The sequence below is a fragment of the Salvia miltiorrhiza genome, chromosome 1, assembly GCF_028751815.1.
Source record: "Salvia miltiorrhiza cultivar Shanhuang (shh) chromosome 1, IMPLAD_Smil_shh, whole genome shotgun sequence".
NCBI classification, from domain to species: domain Eukaryota; kingdom Viridiplantae; phylum Streptophyta; class Magnoliopsida; order Lamiales; family Lamiaceae; genus Salvia; species Salvia miltiorrhiza.
The window spans coordinates 64,845,848-64,858,871 of NC_080387.1; the positions used below are offsets into that span (position 1 = coordinate 64,845,848).

At 33.6% G+C, this 13,024-nt stretch overlaps 2 protein-coding genes across 5 annotated transcripts; one reads left to right on the forward strand and one right to left on the reverse strand.

Annotated features, from left to right (window-relative positions):
* The first annotated feature begins 760 nt into the window (after nucleotides 1-760).
* LOC131005025 (uncharacterized) lies at nucleotides 761-3,794 on the forward strand. Of its 2 annotated transcripts, none has more exons than XM_057931813.1 (8): nucleotides 761-1,013; nucleotides 1,559-1,683; nucleotides 1,772-1,809; nucleotides 2,017-2,127; nucleotides 2,232-2,311; nucleotides 2,677-2,713; nucleotides 3,217-3,253; nucleotides 3,500-3,591. In XM_057931813.1, exons 1-7 carry the CDS (start codon nucleotides 825-827, stop codon nucleotides 3,240-3,242), a joined length of 606 nt encoding a protein of 201 aa, XP_057787796.1. In that variant the 5' UTR covers nucleotides 761-824; the 3' UTR covers nucleotides 3,243-3,253; nucleotides 3,500-3,591. The 2 variants fall into 2 exon arrangements, with proteins under 2 accessions (XP_057787796.1, XP_057787795.1); XM_057931812.1 differs by having other exon boundaries at nucleotides 762-1,013; nucleotides 3,212-3,253; nucleotides 3,500-3,794.
* A 3,923-nt stretch (nucleotides 3,795-7,717) lies between these two features.
* LOC131005026 (uncharacterized) lies at nucleotides 7,718-11,759 on the reverse strand. Of its 3 annotated transcripts, XM_057931814.1 has the most exons (16): nucleotides 11,597-11,759; nucleotides 11,323-11,377; nucleotides 10,655-10,927; nucleotides 10,450-10,535; nucleotides 10,196-10,296; nucleotides 9,993-10,118; nucleotides 9,845-9,914; nucleotides 9,422-9,508; nucleotides 9,273-9,338; nucleotides 9,116-9,208; nucleotides 8,982-9,038; nucleotides 8,785-8,913; nucleotides 8,623-8,713; nucleotides 8,393-8,481; nucleotides 8,047-8,225; nucleotides 7,718-7,956 (listed from the first exon to the last, which is right to left on the reverse strand). In XM_057931814.1, the coding sequence occupies exons 3-16, from the start codon at nucleotides 10,878-10,880 to the stop codon at nucleotides 7,890-7,892; spliced, it is 1,467 nt and encodes a 488-aa protein (XP_057787797.1). In that variant the 5' UTR covers nucleotides 10,881-10,927; nucleotides 11,323-11,377; nucleotides 11,597-11,759; the 3' UTR covers nucleotides 7,718-7,889. The 3 variants fall into 3 exon arrangements, with proteins under 3 accessions (XP_057787797.1, XP_057787799.1, XP_057787798.1); XM_057931816.1 differs by having other exon boundaries at nucleotides 11,323-11,615; XM_057931815.1 differs by lacking the exons at nucleotides 11,323-11,377; nucleotides 11,597-11,759 and having other exon boundaries at nucleotides 10,655-11,295.
* Between the last annotated feature and the right edge of the window lie 1,265 nt (nucleotides 11,760-13,024).

Sequence of the window (13,024 nt, forward strand, 5' to 3'; positions counted from 1 at the left end):
CCTTTATCGAACGTTCACAAAAAACCTCAATCACTTATAAATATTTCATTTACTCTTACTTTTTACATTTTCATCACTTTCAATATTAATTAAAACACCTTTTTCACTATTTCAATGCAATCAACAACAATTTTTCCACTTTCAATATATTCAATAATCTTTTCTTAAAATTCGTATCATTTCCTATTAAAAAAAATTGGTGGATGGAGGTAGTATTTAGATAACAATTTATAAAATTATAGTGGAGAACCTAATTGGAATTTGGAAAGCAGAAAAGTTAAAGTAGATAATTGCATTTTTTTTTTTGAGTCAATAGACAATTGCATTTTGTTAATAACAACACAAGAGAATCAATCATTCAGGACGTGGAGATTCAATGTAAGAAAATTTAACTGCCATTAAATTAAGATCATAATTTGCAGGAATTTTTTGTTAATATATTACTTTCATTTTCTTAATCCCACTTCAAACCAATAATTAGGCTTATAAAACAGTAGAAACATTTTTTTTGTTTTGTTTTACAAAACATATCAATTTATTGAAAAAGGTAAACCATATCGGGTCTATTTACGTGGGTCAAATTGGTGTGTGGGACGAATAATCTCATTAAAATAGTGATTTGAATTTGGTTTGCACTTTTCTCTATTTCGTAAGATAAAGATTTCTTTTGAATGGAAAAAAGAAGAAATATTTAATTATAAAAGGAATATTTAATTATAAAATTTTGCTTCCTATTTCCGAAAATACTTAGAAATTAGGAATAGTGAGAATTGGGGAAAGCGCTTATTCCCTCAATCGAAGAGAAAAAAAAGGGGGAAAGAAAAATGAGTAGAGTGATATGCAAATTCATACTATCACCCTCTATCCTTGCTACTCAGCTCCGCTTCGCTTCTCTTTGCACCGCCGCCTCAAGGGCTTCGCGAATGGCGGCTGAAGCTTCTTCTTCTTCTTCTCCACCTTCACCTTCCCCTTCCGCCGCCGTCGATTTTCTCACTCTTTGCCACCGTCTCAAGGTAACTGTTTCTGTATTTCTGAATCAGTGCCAACTTAAGTTTGTAAATAAACTATATGTAATTGGCAGCCAGAGTCGGGAATCCGGTGGCGAGTTGTCTCCTTCATTCGCTGCGTGAAAACATTGTAGATTTGATATTCCTCTGTTATGACTTATGATCTGGCTGTGCTGGAAAGGGTGCTGCTCTATCTTCGCTTGTCGTCTCGTACGAATTCTGATAGAGCATGGAAGAAAACTAATTTTTTCATATATTTTCTATTTGTAATCAATAATGAAATAGATTGCAATGTGATTTCGATTCGATATATTTGACAATAAGCTAAGCAGATCATTTGGTTGTGGAATTTCTTTTGTTAACCTTGTAGTCTGAAGGAAATACACGGGGGTAAGGGAAGAGTTACTTTGTAATTTGACCAACCGCTTCAATTTGTAGGCGTCCATGTTTTCTTCCATGGATATGCTGTTGTATGCATCATTCTGTTACCTAAATTTACATAATTGAATCAATTAGCACAAAGTATGATCTTCTTTTTGCAATCTTACCAGACGACAAAGCGAGCAGGATGGGTAAAAAGGGGGGTTCAGGAACCAGAATCGATAGCTGATCACATGTATCGGATGGGATTAATGGCTCTTATAGCTTCTGATAATTCTAGTGTCAACCGTGAAAAGTGAGCGGTTTTGTACTTGCTTTTATATTTATTTTGTAATCTATGTCTTGTTTTAAAATTTATACACCTGTTACCTTGTGAATCTCAGGTGTATAAAAATGGCAATCGTGCATGACATTGCTGAAGGTGAGGGATTCAATGTAATGCACAATGTATATATGTTAGGAATAGATTGCATCAGAAAATGTGGATGCTTTTGGTTGCGTTCAAGAGAAGGAGGGGGATTGGCTAACGAACATTGCCTCAAACTTTATATTGTGGAATGATCCGAATCTCTTTTTAGCATGTTTCTGGCCAATTGCAAAAGATTTCATGTTTGGTTTGTGTGTATAGCTATAGTTGGTGATATCACTCCTTCTGATGGGGTTCCAAAGGAAGAAAAGAGTCGACGTGAGCAAGAAGCATTGCAGAAAATGTGTGAACTACTTGGAGGAGGTGAACGAGGTTAGAGATAATTTAGCCATCCATTGTTTCTCTATTTGAACTTAATTTATGTGATATTACCATGTTCATATGCCAGTTTTCTGGCCATAATATGTTCGCTGCAGCTCAGGAGATCAAAGAATTGTGGATGGAGTATGAAGAGAATTCTTCTATGGAAGCTAAGGTTGTGAAGGACTTTGACAAGGTAATATGTATAAAGTTTTCTTATGAGAAATGGGAATTTTTCCCAATGTGGTGTTATTGTGCTCAAGGCTCAGAATTCTAAAGTGTGTTTATATATAATAAGTAAATTGTGGTTGAATTGGGTGCATTTCTACAGGAAACATTACCACATCTATCATATTGCAAACTGGAGGGTAGAAATGATTATTGCAGAACTGATGCATCAAAAGCTTAACATAAAACGTTTGATTTTGATAGTCATTGAGTGCATGGTCAATTGGGCACTAAGACTGCTGCATTTATTTAGTACTGTCATTTGGTAATTTGGGAAGTTATCTGCTTAGTTCTAGTTTTTTGCAATCATCTGAAATTTGGCCTTATTCGCAGGTGGAGATGATACTGCAAGCTTTAGAGTATGAAAATGGTAATTCATCATGCCATAGTAATTCAATTATCTTTCCAATATGAAGTTCATGATAATATCTTAATAATGCTGGTCTTGGAAATGGTGCTCGTCTCTAGTGTCATTTTGTTTTCATGCATTGATGGTGGTTGAATGCAATGGACTTGTAGTTGGTACATGGGAAACAGTTATGTGTTTCAAAGAAATTTCAATGAGCACAAACAAGAGAAAGAGCCCCCATCCCCAAACCAACCATAGAAAAAAATTTAAATAAATAAAAACCATTGCTGTCAACCGGACATCAGTGTTGCTTTAACATATCAAGTGGCTTTCTTAGCATATAATATGCCCAATCATGACTCAAGTTTTCCTGAAGATAAATGATAAGTTAGTAGTCTTGCGCTTTACCTAATTTTTGTTCTCGTTGAGCTTCCATGATATCTGCATCCAATTATAGTTGTCCGACTTAGATGTCTTGTTATAAAAGACACTTAGAACGCAATTTTTTCTTATATGCAGAGCAGGGGAAAGATTTGGAAGAGTTTTTTGAGTCAACTGCAGGTGAACCTTATTTCCCATATATATTTGTTGTCAAAATTCAGCTGAAGTATTCGCAATTAGCAAATCCATTGCATTGGTGCATGCATGGGCATATTCTTGGATAGGAGTAAATAAAGTACACATCTATACACATAGCTACATAATCACAAATGTGACGGCACAAAATAGTTTCGTGCATTTTAGCTGCCTTTATAGACATAACTCATAATCGTGAAGCGTTCTTTCTTGTAACTTTTCTTTCTACAGGGAAGTTCCAAACAGATATGGGAAAAGCTTGGGCTCTGGAAATAGCATCAAGGAGGAAAAAACACGCGCCTAATACCATTCCCAAATGAGGATTCTAGAGTCACCTTCTTTCTGTAGGTGGAGTCGTGAGCTTTTCACATTCAACTAGCAGTGGTTTTTAGGATTTGAGTTTCCAGAATAATACACAGATTGGGATAATAAATAATATTCTGATATTATTTTTAAAATTTTCCTTTGTTCTCTGATTGGGACAAATAAATATATAGGCCATGATGCTTTTATGATTTTGCAAAAATGGCATCTTGTTGTTCATTCTGGTTTTACGAATTGATGAGCAAACGAGATCGCAGGAGACGGATCCATAGTAGACATTGATTTAATTTTTTTATTTAGAATACAATTCAAGATCTCTTCCCATACAAAGAATAGCAAGGCCTACGGTACCAAACTCCAAACTTGTCTCATAATTGAGTGAAATAGTCATTTTGGTGCTATATTGACATTGAGTCACGTGGGAAACAGGATACTATGTAATCATTTTTGTTTCTTTTTATTTAGTAAGAAGAATTATAACATAATTGATCGAAAGTTTAGGCTCCTATTACTATTGTTGAAAGACTATGAGTTCGAATCACATCAATATTTTTTTAACTTGAAGAGTCGAATAGAAAATCACAAATGGTCTACTCCTAAGTCAAAATCTTATTTCGACAGAGATCTTGATCTTGTGTAGGGATGTCAATCGGGTCAGTCCATCGGAATTTCGGGCTAGTCCTATCGGGTTTCGGATTAATCGGGTGCGGGCTAATCGGGCTGGAGATTTTTTCGGGTTGTAAATCTTCAACCCTAACCCTAAACGTTCGGGTTTCGGGCTAGCCCATCGGGCTAATCAGGTTAAAGGCGTAAAAATAAAATTATCATTTGTATTTTATTAATTTTAATGATCTAATGTATAATGTATAAAATATACATAGATATTAAAGATATAAATTATATAGCAAAGCATGAAATGCAAAAATATAAGATATTCAAGATTACATAACATATAAAATAAGTTAATAACAATAAAATGTTTAACTTGTTAAAAAAATAAAAATAAAATATTCAACAATAATTTGAAATTAAAGAAACAAAGCATCTCAAAAATAAATATAAAGTCTAAACATTTGAGTAACACTCTTCTTCAACATTGATAATATTTGGTGCTTCAACTTGATTCCCCTATTCACACTAAATTATATAGCAATTAGCAAGCATGAAATGCAAAAATATAAAATATTGAAGAAGAAAAAAAAATCAAGATTACATAACATATAAAATAAGTTGGTTACAATAAAATGTTCAACTTTGTTAAAGAAAAAATAATAAAATATCCAACAATAGTTTGAACTCATAAAATCAAAGCATCTCAAAAATACAGAAAAGCGAAATTATGAGACTTTATAATATTTTATCATTTTTTTATTTTTATATCTAAATAATTTATGTTATGTATTCGGGTTTTCGGGCTAGCCCATTGGGTTAGCCGGGCCAACCCTATCGGGTGTCGGGTTATTCGGTTACGGGCTAGTCGGGTTGTAATTTTTATCGGATTGAAAAGTTTCAACCCCAACCCTCTCAAATTGACGGGTTAATCGAACCAGTCCACGAGTTTCGGGCTGGATTTACATCCCTAGCCATAGGAGTACAAGCTATTGATTTTGCGTTCTAGTTTTTCTTTGAAGAAACACAGAGCACATATTTTTCATGAATTTAATTTGTAATAACCAATTTGATTTATTCTTAATTTTTTGATCCAATTCACTTATATCCAATAATACAGTCAATTTTTCTATAGAAAAATTACAATGTTAGTAACAAAAGTAGTATATTGTTTGTCCCAATTAAGAGAGTACCTCTTAATTCATAGTACTTCTTAAAATAAGTACTAACCTCTATTGGAGCACTCACAACAGATCACCTAAATGCATCACTAACTCTAAATTTAGGCTAAAATAATTGAAAATGAGATAAAAAAAATGCATCCAGCAGATCCCCTAAATTGGATGGGGTCCACAAAAAAATTTACACCTACCTAAATTCAATCTTAAATTTACACCACCCTAAATTTATTTTAAGCTTATAATTAGTAGGGCCCACACATAATTATTGTTTTTATGTAGAAAATAGGAGATCTGATGTATGCATTTATAAAATCGAGATCCTAAAATTAAATAGGAAAGCTTTAGGGAGGAATATAAGAGCATAATTTTGAGATTTCTGCTGGGAAATGTCGCCAAAATTTCATGTTGAGGTTCAACCGTTTTTAGAAATCTATAGAAAAACTTTATTTCAAACTTCTTAAAATAATTTATTTTATTTTTTTCTCACAAATATATTTCCCAAACCACATTCTTAAAATTATTGTGTTCTTAATTTTGTTCTGTTTTCTTTTAATTTTTCCTTCTTTTTTTTTTCCTTTTTCTTGTATTCTTCAAAAAAAATGGGGGATGTAATTGTGGAAATTAGTATATTAACTCTATTACCTATAGTTTATAGACATGTGATGAATCTATATCTATATTTATATTCAAAGCAAAATATCATTAAATGACGATCATATTTTAACTTAGGGGTTAGGCTAAAACAAAAATATTTATTAAAATATAAATTTGGAATTATTTTTAATCCTTAGATCTTGAAAACCTAAGGTGAACTCATAATTTTATTGGATGAATTCATAATTCTGGGTTCAAATCCTACATGAAGGTAATTTTAATTTTTGAATTCAAATATTTTCACAATAAATATATACGAATTTCAAAGAAGATTATTCAAAACTGATGGTCTGTAATTTGTATTTTAAAAGAGGTTTGTAGCCTACCCCTCCCACTTTAACTTAGGCCATTGGTTAAACATTTACCATGAAAGCCATCTGATCAAACTGAAACCAAATATTCTTTTCATTTATCTAATTCCTCTTCTCCAAATCACAAATAATTTGATTTAATAAAGTCCACTATGACTACCCAAGCAGACCAGACATTGTCTGCCTTGACTTCTTATAAGTAAAGCATCTATTTACCAATATTCTTAGAAATGATATTTCTAAATTATTTTTTGATCAGAGAAAAGAGAATTCAATAAAATAAAATGGGTGGTACCAGTAGTACCAAAGTCCACAACCCAAAAAACCAGAACACCAACAAAAAGCTCAGCAAACAAAAACCAAACAAAAACAGACACCAAAAACCAAGTCCATCACTCCCGTGCAGGAGCAGACAGGAGCTCACTCCATCACCTTAGGCTTAATCATCCAAGATTTTAAGTCCAAAGGCTGTGGCGTCTGCTTGTAAACTTGAGCTCCACGTTCTTGTCTTGATCTCGGAAACCACTTTAGATTTGTTCCACTTGTCTTGATATTTCTAAATTATGAGTGACTGTGTTGAGAGTTTTGAACCATATCTTTGATTCCAGATTATGGGCGACTATGAAAACGCCAAGATTTTTTCTTTGGAATATTTCATTTAAAATTATTTAAAATCATGACCGCACGCGGTGCAAACAAACTGATCTAGATTCTAAGTCAAACAACCATAATTTAAAAAATAATAATGACTTTAAGCTTAGTTTAATAATTCAATATGGCTAAAACTCAAGAATATTTTTGACGTCGACTGTCAAATATTCGGCCATATTGTTAGATGAGATATTGACAAGTGCAAATGTTTCAAATAATGATTCAGTCGCATGAATTTTTTGACATTTTTGCTTGCTCGAGTCTTAAATATGGCGCACCTTGTATTAATTTTTTTATATCCCATAGTCGGCTAATTAGTCTATTTTGCTTTGAATGCTTACAATATAATTTCTTTGAATGAAAGTTGATCAATAATAAATTAAAAAGAAAATACTGACCTATAGGCTAGCTAGTTACTAAAATTTGAAGCGTGCCAACTAAACCTGATGTGGGAAACGGCACTAATTATGGTTCATAGGTGTGCCAAATCTATAGCCAGTATATTAAAATGTTGCATTGCTGATTATTTCGTATTACAAAAAATCACCTACGCCCACACTATTTAAATTTCTCAAGTTTGAAGGTATGATTTAGCATTTATTCCAGTACAAAATGTTGCCTTTACATTTCCGTGAGAAATTTATAAGCATGGTTTAGCATTTACTTTTGTATAAAATATTGTCTTTTTTGGTAGTCAATTCTTGTGTATTTGTGACAACTTCACAGAAAGACCAGTGTTATTGCAAACCAATCTAAAGAAATATCATTTACAAATATAAATCTTCTTTCGCCTATGATTTGATGCCAAAAGTAGGCTTCAGCTTCTTTAAATATTATTGCATCATTGCATACCAAATGTGGACTAGAAGATTCCTTCTCTAACAGAAATACCTAATTGCTATATTGATGCAGTTGGGCGTGCTGCTCCAAATACTCTCTGCTGTTCATCTCGGTCAACCTACATATTTCAATCCATAAACAAAAACAATCACACAACTCTTATAACGATCATGTTTCAAACCAAAATAAGATAGATGGATCTTCCAACCTACTAATGGTGCGATCTTTAGCGAAGCCTAACTCGTTGTCCACGCACATCTCAGAAACGCCGCGTCTCATTGATGTCGAGAAGCTCGTAGCATCAGATATTGTCACTACATTCTCAAATAGTTCCGTTGGAGTACCTTCTGCACTGCACACTAATCTAGCTCGATTCTCATACATCACCTATGCATATGCATATCAAAAACAAAATAAAGAGTTAGAAAAATAAGTGATCTCTGCATCTTTGAGACCATTTATAATCCAAAATTGCAAGAAAATTATGATTTTTTTTACTCAGATGTTTTCACCACAAAAAATGATGACATAATTTAGTAGAGTGAAGGACTAACATCAACTAAAGTCACAAAGCGGTATGCTGCAGTCCTATTGGCCAGCCCAAAAATCGGAACGCCTTCCACAGCCAATGTATGAAATTTCTCTGTAAAAATGGTTAACTCAAGTTACTAGAAGAGTCCGTTCAGCCTATATATGAACTGCTTGAACTCTCATTAAGCACTAGACAACAACGTGTAACATTACGAATGCTAATACTCGAAATGTTGAACAAGAAATGGCTTACTGAATAACCCAAAATAGTCTGCAGCTCCGAGTGGCCTATCACAGAGCTGGTCAAAAGGGAAGTAGGCACAGCCATTGGCACCCAACGGAACCTAACAAGTATACAAGCACCATTATAAGCAGAAAGCAGTGACAACCTCACTATAAACTTTGCATGATCCACCTGCAGTTTTCTGCCCATGACCACTTCAACCTCTTCCGGAATAGCCACCATTTCCCCGATCAACTGTCCGAATTTCTGTACAAGAACATCGGACAAATGTTTTCCAACAAAGTAGAAACCTTGCTCTGCCTGCAGTTGTAGTAAACCAATCAATGCATAGAGCTAAAAATGGTAGGCTTAAGATATGGAAAATGTACCGATGTCATTTTGCGGTAGTCCAGATATGAACCAATCTGATGAACTACACATCTTTCCTACATGAAAACAGAATCTAGAAATTAAATACATATTTTGGTAGTGAATGAGAGAATGCATGCATGCATGAATGCACCTTGAGAGTGGCAATGAATGGAAGAAACAGGTCCCTCTGCAGCCCTCCTTCATAGAGTTTATCCGGAGCTCGATTCGAAGTAGCAACCAGAATCTGCAATGTATTCAGTTACTGTGCTACTCATGAAGAGGAAGACAAAGAGGTTCAAATCACTTACAACGCCGTTGCTGAACAAATGTCTGAACAGACGATTTAGGATGAGTGCATCGGCTACATCAGTCACCTATATATATATATATAGAATGTTAAGCCAGAATCACTAGGCTATATAAGCATGCAGACGTGCTCAATAAAATGAACACACACCATGAACTCATCGAGGCATAACAGGACAGATTCCTTTGAGAGCTCCCCAGCAACGATTTCTAGAGGATCTGCAACACCTTTATGCATCTGCAAGCGAATATCAACTTGAGACCTTCAATTTCCATCACAATAACATACATAATTACGAGTCCTTTCAACAGAAGAACCTCCAAGAATGCTTCTAAAGTTGAGGGTTCATGGTTTTTTTTTTTTTTTTTTTTTTTCTGTTTACTTGGCTGATCTTCCTATTGAATGTATTTGTTGCCAATACGCCTAATTCATTGCTACTACAACTCTATGAACTTCATTCTGTTCAGCGTAGCAAAAACCATTATACCAGCAAATGCAATCACAAAGCAGCTTTTTCTTGTATTAAGGGTAAAGAAGTACCAAGAAATGCAAGGGGAGAAACATCATAGATACCTGCAAAAGGCTGTGAACATTTAGCATGAAGTCATGGAAATGGATCCTCCTCTTTCTCCAGTTGCGTGGCCTAGGAAGATGCAGAACGCAGCTAACAAAATCACACTTTACCTTAATAGAAAAGAAAACGTCATGTTTTGATCCTTACAGCTGATCATAAAACAAGTCCATTAGCATAGTCTTTCCAGTGCCCACTCCTCCATAGAGATAAAGTCCTCTCACAGGTGTGTAGGAAGAAGTTTGGGGGATGAAACGAGGAAAGTACCACCGACTTCTGCTAGCATATACAATCATACAAGTAAAAATCAACCATAAAAAAATCATGTGATGAGGAACTCATCAACAGTTTACCTTGCAGCTCCTTGAGATGTGCTGTATCCATCTAACCGGCAAGCTCCTGCATTTGCAACGAGATCATCATGTAGCCGTTGAAGCTCCCCTAAGGTATCCAGCTGTAACACAGGCATCCTCTTATGAACAAAATCCAGAAATTCAAAGTCATCTAGTTATAACTTTGCATTTAAATATGATACTACTCCAATCTTCTCAAAATTACAATCTTGCACCAAAATTATTCATAAAATACTTGAAAAATAGCAACATACTTGTGAAGCATCTCCATCCAAAAGTTCACCAGCAGCGATTCTTCGACCATATTCCATGAGAGGTCCATCTCTGTTTAGTTCTACCACTAATTTGTCCAAGAAAATAAATGCCCATTCTTTTTATCAAATCATTAATTTGACACGAGTTAAAAGTACAAAAAAATCTCAAAATATTAATGCAATATTTCAAAGACATTAACACAACCTCCAGTAGCAACATCAGCTACGCCAGCAGAAATAGCTCGAGATACCACGTATGAATATGATGGATGTTTACATTCACAAACTCTTGGATTTCTTGCTAAGTTGTATACAGAGAAGCTACTCGTACTGAACCAGAAATCGCGTCTTTTTGCTAATCCATCGCCAAGAAAGTTTCCTTTCCAAAGAGCTGCCCTTAATTGCCTTGCAGCCCCAATTATTTTTCTCATTTTTATGTAAATTCACTAGTTCTTGAATTGAACAATGTTGGGAAAAACTGCAGTGGAGAAAGGCCAATATTTCGTGAAAATGATGAAGACAGAATATCATAATAATTCCAAACCTCTTCCATTAACTCTCTTCTTGAAAGAATCAATCTTTAAAATAATACCAAGTTGGAAATTGCTTTTCAATTGCCCATGAACCTAATTTTTGTTTTAATTTAGAAAATTGATGAACCAGACGACAACCTTGCACCCGTCATGTTGCATTGTTTAACACTGATAATTGAATCGAACAAGTTATAAGCTGACAAATATAATCTAAAGAAAAAACTAAGACAATCGTTTCTATTTCTGCAAAAGTGGCATGATTCTGCACTAAATCTTGAACCAAATTCAAAATCTTGAGACATATATATAGAGAAAATTCAGAGCTCGATCACAAGCATACCTGATTGATGAAAGTACCAAACCCCTGGATTCTTGTAGAACTAAATCTTGCAGAACTGAAATGAAATTAATGTTATTTCATGCAATTTTAAGCATGTGTGTGTGTGATTATTCAAATACATGCACATGCATGAGATAAATAAAATCTATAGGCGATACTTATATGAATAAATGTGAGTAGTTCTTCTCAATATTGAATCAATCGAATAATTTTATTTTATTTTTCAGAAAAAGTGAAAAAGAGAGGTATGTAAATAAAGGAAATTCCCCCATACCTCAGGAGCTGAGAGCACTGGGAAGTTGGGACTCAATAATTATTAATAAATACTAGTGTTTATCTTATCTTTTATTTTAACGTACAGAAATATGTTTATTGTTCAGTAATGTGACACAATTATCATCATAATTGCATATTGATGGCCTTCTTTTCTAATTTCTTTTTCTTCTCGTGAAGTGGTTGAGTGATGAGTGTATATTCAAATAATTCAATAGAGTTTATCCATATTCATTTGACTTGAATACTTGGATTGCTGTCACTTTCATCACACTACGTCCATTTACAAAATCGCCCATAAATAAAAAAGTATACGATATAATTCTTTATTCGTAACCAAACAATATTATAATTGAAGAGAGCCTTTCATCGGGTAGAATATACAACGTCTTTGCAGAATGATAATGACAGCAAGAATCTGCTAAAATATTGATTCGTCTTGAGTTTATTTATAGATTTATTTAATACTTCCACTTTTTACACTTTAGTGCAATCAAAATTTCAATGGGAAAAAAATGTTGAGAATTTCATTGAATATTGAAAAAGAGATTCTGAAAAATTGTGCTGATGCAGGGTTAATTTGGTCAATAAGCTAATATTTACTACTGTTATGGATTCCAACGAGACATCCTAAAAACCTCAAAGCAATAAAAGATGGTTTTATTTTAGTGGAAAATGGCAATACGTGTTGGAATGTTAGAGAATGTTTCTAGTATTTTCAGTTACGCGTCGCAGTCAGGAAAATGGGCCATGGGCTCATACCGCGGGGTCCGCTTCACAGTAATCACCCATAAAGCAGTCGCTATCTTCCGCCGAATACAAATTAATAAATTATATTCAATCTGTCTCACAAAAACATGAACGTTTTTTCATTTTAGGGTGTCTCACAAAAATATGAATCTTTTCCATTTTAGTACATCATGGCCCACCACTATTTTTCCTTAATTAATTCATTACTCTCACAACACCTTTTAAAGTGGGACCCATTTTCCACTTACTTTAACTCTCAATTAACATTTCTTAAAACCCGTGCATTTCTCTTTGTTCATGTTTTTGTGAGACGGAGGGAGTATAAAAATTCTCATGAAATTTATTCGTGGACAGATGGAATAATTAGATTACAATTGTTTAGATTATTATTATTTTCATTCATTTATAAAAGTTATAGTGTTTTATTTTTTGAAAATTACTTCTTATATTTAAAATTTCAATCATAATTATTCATTAATTATAAAAAAATTAACTATTTAACATATAAACTTTGATGAGTCACTTTTTCCACTTTGTACATATCTTTTTTTTTTAATTATTTTTAAAATTCTTACCCTAAAAATCACACTATAATTTTCGTAAACGAAAGGAGTATAAAATATGAACTATTTTTAATCTTTAGATTGTAAAGATATACAACATATTTATGATTTTGCTA